Source organism: Melospiza melodia, chromosome 2 (assembly GCF_035770615.1).
Source record: "Melospiza melodia melodia isolate bMelMel2 chromosome 2, bMelMel2.pri, whole genome shotgun sequence".
In the NCBI taxonomy this organism is placed as follows: domain Eukaryota; kingdom Metazoa; phylum Chordata; class Aves; order Passeriformes; family Passerellidae; genus Melospiza; species Melospiza melodia.
Genome location: NC_086195.1, coordinates 6,507,612 through 6,517,022, shown reverse-complemented (window position 1 = coordinate 6,517,022; position 9,411 = coordinate 6,507,612). Strand labels below are relative to the sequence as shown.

Below are 9,411 nucleotides of genomic sequence, written 5' to 3'. Positions count from 1 at the left end.
GTGATATTTATTCTGTTATCAAGTTTATTCTAAACCTCCTGCAGATGTGGGAAACACATGCACTTTAAAATGTTATTGCATTTTATATGAGCAATGACCTCCTGTCCTCTGCTAAGCTTCTCCATATTGATCCTAAAATATCCACTAAAATTGATCCTAAAAATATCCACTTTGTACAAGCAAAGCTCATGAAGGAGTGTTTTTGCACTGAATTAAAAATTCTGTTTCTTACCAACTTGATACTGAAAATTTCATGAAGAATCTGATGCTAAGCAAAAAAGATTTCAGAGAAATGTCCAAAATCCACTTTATGAACCATATCTACGTCCACAATGACTTGGTGTCTGGGTATGATTCCTTTGCAACCTCACTGGAATTGGTGATCTGCTCAGGCAATCTCTGAAATCCCCAAGAAAACAGTGCCAGCACTGAAGTACAAATCCAAATCTTCTAAGTCCAGATGTGATTTTTTTTTCTTTTAGTGACAAAAAATTAATCATTAGGAGGACTCAGAAGCAAAAATGCTTATTTCCTGAACCCTGAATGAGCAAGTTGAGCATGCCCAACACTAACACTCAAGGTTTCTCTTCACTCACCCCAATAAAAAAATGTCACCCCACACCCCTGGCAAGTGTTCAGCCATAAATGGCATTTGCCATAGACCAACTCAGTCTAAGTCTCGTAGATTCATTTATGAAACATACAATTCTCCCTTGAAAATATGGGTTCACTTCAGCAAGTCTGTCATGGAAGAGAAACTGTAATCCAGGGTAAGGGATGTCATTTTGCTTTTTTGTTTGTCTGAATTTGAGAAATGCTGTGTCCTGCTCAATAGAAAGGTAATAAAAAACTTGGAAGAGGTGGAAAAGATTCTGCTGTATTCTATATGGAAAAAATATACAAAAGTTGTGAACTGAAAAGCAGAACTGCTAAAATGTCCCGACCAGTGAAAGTTATCAAAGGTAGCTCCCAAACAAAAGTGAAAGGACAAGGATAAGATAAAGGCAGAAATTAATTTATTTATATATCATTATTCCAGACATTCAATAATACTTCTTTGGAGAAGTTTTATTGCCCTAAAGCAGAGGAAGTTAGGATTATTTGAGATTGTTTTTTCCATTCACTACTTGTCATACAACTGCTTTAACCAGGGTGCTGTCCTTAGAGTTGTGCGTCATGTCAGCGGATATTATTTTATTTTCTTCTTCATTTCAAGACCTTTTAAAAGTATAATGGGCCAATGGATGAGTTTTTCAAAGTGCTGCTGTTGTGGCAGTTGTGTCCTGCTGCTGATTGGTGTTCAGAATGACTTTGTGAAAGTGGGATTCTTTGAAATGGAAACAAAATCTTTTCATTAATACTGAGTTAAATCAGATGTGGAAGATGTCTTTTCCCCCAACAGATGACCCTGGCTGTTACTTCCCAGACACAGGCCTGACCTTAGACACCTTGAACCATGCATTCATTCCTCTACTCCCATTCTTCATCCACTAGATATGCTGCCATGTGCCAAACCCCTACAATACATCTGCCCTCAGCTTCTAAAAGGGCCTTGAGTCTCTTTTTCCCCCCTTAGAACTGGTTTGACATTGGTGTGTTGGGAAGACTTTTGTTTCAGAACACATCCAGTCAGCTCTCTCCAGATGGAAAAGCTCAAGAAAATCCTCTGTGTCTCAGGCCAGGCTCCTTGTGCTCTGCAATGCCCCTCTCTCAAAAAGGCATGGAAAATCCTGCAGCTGGGAATCAGTCAGCTTTGTCTCAGCATTCACTACAGCGTGAGCAGGACAAGCAGGTGCAAAGGTCTCCATTGGTCCATATGTTTGATACCACATCCTAAATTAAAACATTTCTGCTTTTATTTGCCAGTTAACTTTAGCACATTCTTCACCATTGCCCCAATGCCATCAAAGATATGGTGTAATGCTGTTTCACACATAAATGCTGGGGTGGTCACCACCTTATTTTTTGCATCCACGTGAGCTTCGTAAACAGGAGTTAAGGAAAACACAGCACTTGGAGATGCTGCCTGCAAAATGAAAACTTCACAGTTCCACTATCCTATAAAACTTCCTCCAAATCTGGTATACAATCCAGCTGTAAAGACAGCTGCAACCTATAATCCAAGTTATGACAAGGTATTTTTTGCCAGAAAAACAAATGCTGCATGAGAAACCTGTGGAAACACCCAGAAACACAAGAAAACCTACAAAATTCACTGATGGTAGTCAAATGTCTCTAAGTAGAGTCTGCAGCATTAAACTTCAGGAAAATAAAAATCTCAAAGAGAAGTGACCAGCTGTAACCCACACCGGTTTTATGTGCAAATTCATTCAGCACTTGGTGTATTACTGTGTGCCTAAGGGAGCTGACTGAGAACAGCTTCTGACTCCCAGTTGTATACCTACACAGCAGCAGCTACACAGCTGTGTACAGAAGAGCTTCTAATCCTGCACTGCACCACTGCTATCTGCTACCCACTGCACATGCCCATGAAAATCTATGTGGAAAAGCACAGATTTTACATGTGTTCACTCCTTTAAAGCCACATTTCTGAGCTGTCTCCCAACATGGAAGTTACCAGGAAAGGATATGGTTACTTCTTTCACACAGTGCTTTGCTCCCAGCTCTTTGATGGCTCCTGCAGTCCCAGCATAAGGCCACTTGCCCCCTTCCTCTTCTTCGTGGCCCACAGTTACCTCAGCACCAGAGAGCACCTTTGCTGCCAGCACTGGGGAAATGCAGCACAGGCTGCAACAGAAGGAACTGTAAGAGCAATTCTACAACACCACTAGTCCAGAACTTGCCCACAACTGACATGATTCAAATGGACACAGCTTTGAAAATCTGAGAAACATCACAAGGCAACTTCCTTTCAGCATTTCCCCAGCTTCTCCTTTGACAAACACCAACATACACAAATCTTGAAAAACAAATATAAAAAATAGGCTGCAAATGATACAAAACAGAAGATAATTTTCCCAGTTCTAACAGCAACAGCTGCACATTTCAACAAGACACAGGCTGTTGAAATGCTCACACTTTGAAACAAATGCCACCCAACTCACATACATACCCAATAGGTTTGCCTGCCTTGTGGAAGTCTTTCAGGACTCGCTCAACTTCTCTGTTCACCTTGCAATCCTTCCCATCAACAGCAAAGGTAGATCTGTCACAACAAGAAACTTACACAAAGCTCAGTTTAAACCTACAAACAGAGGTATTTGCCTGTCTGCTGTGAAACTGGCTCCAAAGGGTCATACCTAACTTAACAGCTACTAAAAAACTGGTTAAAAACACTCCCTAGATGACCACTAATGCTTCAACCAAAATGGCTTTTTTCTAAGGTTTTGGTCTGCCAGAAAGCCCCTTACTTAATAAAAATATCTTAAAATGAGAATCATCAAATCAGCTTTCTAGGATTACTAAGAAGTTGTACAGCAATCTTTTCAAAGAAGAAAAATATGTAAGAAGAAAAGGGAAGTAACACTCACATTTCTCCAAGCCAACAAAAACCCATCACAAGATCAAGATAAGCAGTATTACACATGGCTATCACTTTTTGTTTCCTTTTTTTTTCTGAGTCTGCTGTTGTTTTATAATTATAATGCAAGAGGGGACTTTTTGGTGGGCAGAGAGGAAGAAACAGAATAATAACACCACAAGCACCTGAAACCATTAAAGTTGTACCTTCACTTCCCTCAGATGCAAAAAGAGACACCGCTAGGGGGAGGAAAAAGAACTTCTTATGCATTATCTGAACTCTTCAGTTCTCATCACCATTGTTCAGAGAATTTAAAACAAGGCAATGAGAAGACTTTGAGAGGAGTTATCCTTATTAATTAGGAGTTACATATGTAGTAAATAAGGCCATTTATGGATTTTATTGTGTGAATCTTAGTTCACAGAATGAGAGAATAGTTTGTGCTGGAAGGGACCTTAAAGATCATCTCATTCCAACCCCTCTGCCATAACCAGGGACAAGTCCCTCTAGGCCAGGTTGCTCCAAGCTCCATCCAACCTGGCTTTGAACACTGCCAGGCATGGGACATCCACAGCTTCTCTGGACAACCTGTTCCAGTGCCTCACCATCCTCACAGCAAGCAGCTGCTGCTTAGTGTCTCATCTAAACCTACTCTCTTTCAGTTTGAAGCAATTGCCCCTTGTACCATCACACCAGACCCTTGTAAAAAGTCTCTTTCCATCTTTTCTGCACGTTTTCTTCAGGTACTGAAAGGCTGCAATTGGACAACCCCAAAGCCCTCTCTTTGCCAGGTTGATGATGCATAGTTAATTATGAATATTTAGTTGAGGAATCTGATGTTTAGTTGGCACTCACAAGTTTTTGGCAGCTCCAAATCCACCAGGGAATATCACAGCATCGTGGTCTGCTGTAGTGAGCTTAGCCAGGCTTGTGATTTTACCACGAGCAATTCTGGCAGATTCCACTAAAACATTCCTTGAAGAACCAGAAATAAAACAATGTGATTAATTCAGCATTTGCACACAGAACGGAGTAAATAAAGTTTTGCAGAGGAAGAGGAGGGTGAGGAAGGGAGGAAGCAAGAACTGCTTTGGGTATTTAGTAACTGAAGCTATTGAAGGTTCTGAAATGCTACTGCTGGGAAACACAGGCACTGACAGACTGTATGTAATCAGGTCCAGAACACTCATGTAACACCTCCTCTCCAAGAAAACCACCACAGCTGGCACAAAGCTACTGAAGGCATTCAGCCAAGTGCTACAAGAGCCATTACAGGCTGCTGCATCTGAAGAAAGCCTAACACATCCCAGACCTACCTTGACTCAGCTTCAGCTGGCTGCCCTTTGCTGTGGTCAATGACATGCATCTGAGGGACATCTGGAGCATACATCTGAACCTCAGCTCCCCCACGGCTCAGGTGAACCAGGATACTGCAAACATGGAGATACAACAGGCAGAAAACTTCAAGGGAAAGGCTTTATCTGACCCCTAAACCTGCTACAAATATTCCACCAACTGGTGGCGGAATTTGAATTTGAAATGATGAGAAAAAATACACATCCTACCAAAGCAGGCAACCAAGAACAACAAAAGCTTCCTTTCTCCAAATTAACATAGCCACTAACATTTAATCTAGGTCTAGGTGACACATCTCTTATTAATTCACAGTAAGAGTTAATTCCATTTAAGCATTAACAATTCTGCTGTTAGATTCAGCCCTAGGAACAGAAACTCAAGTTGTTCTAAAATTAAGTCTGTATTTGACCCTCTTGAGATTGAATCTGAAACTCTGAATTCCTGTTTCTGAAGAGAGTCTCTCTCAGACTCATTGTTCTGGCATCATGTGCACGGTGCTGCATCTTTGGACAATCACTGAGTTCTACAAGAATGCAGCCTGAGCTCACAATTAGGCTGTGACAAAAACGTGAGAAAGCTTCATCATTCATCTCTCAGGGTAATTCTGACAGCCAGAGACAGCAAAGCTAAATTAAACAAACTGCTGCAATGTAATGGACACTTTTGTGGAGCCCAGACTCCCAAAATGCGACTTACGCTGATGCCTCGTGGATTTCTGTGCCATCATAGACACCACAGCCAGACAGGACCTGCAGCGAGAAATTAACAGAGGATTTAGTGAGAAATCAACAGAGTATTGTGAGAAACAACAGAGAAATTAGTGAGACATTAACAGGTGACACAAAACTCCCCACAGGATCTTTCACAAGGTAAGATTTTAAAAAATAGTTAACAACAATTTAAAAGCAAGCTTTTACAATGCCAGTGAACACCACGCTATTAGCACTGGTGTCACCACCTGGCAGACTGCAGAAATGGCATTTCCTATTTATAGCAACCCATCACAGGGCTCAGAAATAACCACCCTTTATTTCCTGGCTGATACATTTATACCACTTTTAATAGACTGGTATGTTGCCCTTAGGAATGTTTTTATTGGGCACACAGTGGGTTGTTCTGAGTGTCATTTATCTTTCTTATGTAGTGTACACATCCATGTGAAACACTTCCTCATCCAGGTGCACATCCACCAGAAGAGGGACAGAAATGCACTTTGAGGGGGCACCTAAAATAAACTACTTTACCTGCTGCTGTCTTTTACCTGAGCATCTGCATCAGAGATCAACAGCTAAATCACTTTTAATGCAGTAATACAGTTATGCCATATTAGCCATACTTGTCTTTAACTATGTGGAAATAATACTTTTAATTTGTTTATACACACCAGATAATAAAAAGCACAAAGCAGCGAGCTACCCTTGTGTTGGTGGAGAATCTAACAAAGTAGAAGGATAAAAAACTTTTTTTTTTTTTCCCAAAAGCCATTGTAAGAATGAAACGAAACAAAAAAAATCCAAAGGTTTATCTAAATCCTGAAAGTATATAGGTGAACTCTTTTGGGGTTTTTTGTTTGGCTCTTTGTTCTGAAAGGAAAAAATCCTGTTAGGAAGTCAATTTTCCTTTCTCTTTTTATTAATTTTTTTTTTTAACTTTAATCTCTTCCTTCCTGGTTTTCCTTCAGTTTTTTTGTTTTTTTGGTTTTTTTTTTTGACACTTGAGAGTTTTTAAACACAGACACATGAACAGAAACTCACAACTGAAAGGAAACTCACAACTGAAAAAGTCTTATCTAGTAGTGTTAGACTTGAAGGGACTTTCTGGTCACAATACCCAGGTGTCTGTTCTCACCAAATATCACCATCACTTCACACCAAATGAGCAAGACACCTGAATGTTCTTCTGTCCACGTAAATCCTGTTCTGATACTTAAGAGTTGCCTTTTGCTTTGTAACTTTTTTTCTCATCTTTCATTTAATTTAGACTGAATAAAGAGACAAGCAACTGTGCTAGGGTGATGCTCTGTGAGCAACACTTCTAAAATGTTTTTGAAACTCAGTGAAACCAAAATACTGTAACATTATTATTGTAAACTCTTCTAAATATAAACTCTTCTGTTATTTCAGTACCTGCTTGATAATAGATCTGGTTTCTACCACAGTCAAAAATTTTACATCACTAATGTCAAAAATCACATTTGTTTTCCCAGGTCTATTTAAAAAGCTGTGACTTGCTAAAATGACAGCATTGCTGTTGGGTTATTTTTTAGCCATTTGGACCACCATTCTGCCCTTTCCCAAACCAGTTCTGCCCCAAAACAGATTTCTTCATGCAGGCAGTGCCTTCTTATTCTGTTATGTTTAATGCTGTCTAGACTATGCAAAGCTCAAGCTTCAAAGACTGTCCACTGAGCTCCAAAACTGTGTATCCATTTGTGACACCATCTACAGCCTGGATTTTTCCTGAGCAATCTGTAGCCTCCTCCTTGCTTTCTTCTGGGTCTGCAATGTTTTACCCCCTTCCTGCCAAAAACCATAACCCAGTTTAAATACATTCACTGCCAGCACCTCACCCAGTAACATTATAAACTATTTCAAGTAAAATCCTCCTGGGTTCCTCAGTACAAAGGATTCATGGAGCTCCTGGAGTGGGTTCAGTGGAGGGCAGTGAGGATGAGTGAGGGATCTCTCTTGCAAGGAAAGGCTGAGGGAGCTGTTCAGCTTCAAGAAGAGATGATGAGACTTCATTAATGTGTACAAATATCTAAATGGGGGTGTCAGAGGATGGGTCAGGCACTGCTTGGAGGTGCCCAGCAATGGGACAAGAGGAATGGGCATAAAGTAATGCAAAGTTCCACCTGAACATGAGGAAGAATTTCTTTCCTGTGCAGTGACTGAGCACTGGGACAAGTGTGAAAAATGTGTAGTTTATGATTGGCTTTTCGCAAATATTAAAATGAATATTATGTGCGCTATGTTAGAAAGTTATGCTGTATTAATTTTCTTAAGTAGCGTGCTAAATATGGTTTTAGGTTATAACATAAGGTTAAAATAGAAACTATGCCACGTAAGATACTTTTTTTAAAGAAAGGACTTGCAGTGAGATAGCAGCCACAGGACACCCAAATCTTTCAGAGAAAAAGAATTTATTGCTCCATTATCAGGAGAAACGAAACTTCTTCCTGCCTCCCTCAGCCCTGAGATGCCGCTCGGATTCAGAGGAAGAAGCTGACACTGACCAGACAGAATCCTGTGTTTGAATGGAATTTATGCATCATGTGTGAGGTGTATGAATATGCAACCGGTGCAACAGGCTGTTTTTTAAGGGTTAATCCTCTGTTAACATGTATCCTTCTTCGGGCTTATTTTATCGGGTACAGAAAAAGGTACCTAGACTGTTCATAACTCTTTGTTTTTATTGTCTCGTATTGTTCTAAATCCTAATTGTCCACATTTTTATGACTGTAATTATATTACTATTTTTATAACCATTTTATTACAATTAAACTTTTAAAATTTTAAAAAGAAGTGATTGGCATTTTTCACAACAAGAAGGCTATGGAGTGTCCCTCACTGAACATATTCCAAAACTGTCTGGATACAACCCTGCGCCAGTGCTCTGGGCTGGCCCTGGTGGCCACCGTGCTCCCTCCCAGCCTGACCCATCCTGGCATTCTGTGGTTCTTCCTAAATCAGCTCCAGGCCAACAACTATACACACGCCAATTTTTACATGTTTCCCACTCCTGGTCTGGTTCCCTCCAAGTTTCTGAACTGCAAGCAGCCTTTTCTTCTCAAATTCAGCGTCTCTCCAGGGTTTCCAGCGGTCGCAGCCACCAGGCGAGGCTATCCCAGGCCGCCGCCCCGCCGAGCCCTCCCCTGCACCGGCCCCACTGCCGGAGCGACCCCGGCTGCAGGGCCGAGGGTGGCTGTGGAGAGCCAGACAGTGGAAAAACAAACAAACAACAAACAGACAGACAGACAGACAGACAGACAAACGCTTCTCCTCAGCGCTGCCCCGGCCCCCGCGCTCCTCCATTACTCACCACAGCGACGCGGGCTGGGCGGCAGCGCCGAGCGGAGGAGTGGAAGGAAGCGAGGCCGCCGGGCACTGCTCGCTGCAGCGCCGTGCACAGGGCCGGGCCTCGGGAGCTCAGCATGGCTGAGGGCAGGGGCAGCGGCGGCGGAGGAGCCGGGGAACGGGAGCGGAGGAGACGGGAAGGGGAGCGAGCGAGGCCCACGGGAACCGGGATAGACGCGCCCGGAGGCCGCTGCGCCCTTGGCGACACCGGCGGCGGCGCCCCCTGGCGGCGGGGAGGGGCCGCCTCAGGGCCGGGAGCCGCCTGTTCCCTTCCCGGCCCTCATTTATCGGGAATGGCAGCGGTGGGAAGGGGACTGAGGGTGAAAAGATAACGGTGAGGAAGTTACAGGGGACAAATAAACAAGTTGGCAAACGGTGCAAAGTTGGGAGGAGTTGTTGGGTCCTTGGAGGGCATGGAGGGCCTGCAGAGAGACCTTGGTAAATCAGAGAGATGGGCAATCACCATCTCTATGAGGTTGAACATTGGAAAAGTGCTGG

The 9,411-nt window shown here is 42.5% G+C and overlaps 1 protein-coding gene across 1 annotated transcript; it reads right to left on the bottom strand.

Annotated features, from left to right (window-relative positions):
* Positions 1-999: 999 nt before the first annotated feature.
* GATD3 (glutamine amidotransferase class 1 domain containing 3) lies at positions 1,000-9,093 on the bottom strand. Its single transcript, XM_063181630.1, has 7 exons — positions 8,879-9,093; positions 5,534-5,586; positions 4,798-4,911; positions 4,337-4,456; positions 3,074-3,166; positions 2,592-2,748; positions 1,000-1,984 (listed from the first exon to the last, which is right to left on the bottom strand). Exons 1-7 carry the CDS (start codon positions 8,990-8,992, stop codon positions 1,856-1,858), a joined length of 780 nt encoding a protein of 259 aa, XP_063037700.1. The 5' UTR covers positions 8,993-9,093; the 3' UTR covers positions 1,000-1,855.
* Positions 9,094-9,411: the final 318 nt, after the last annotated feature.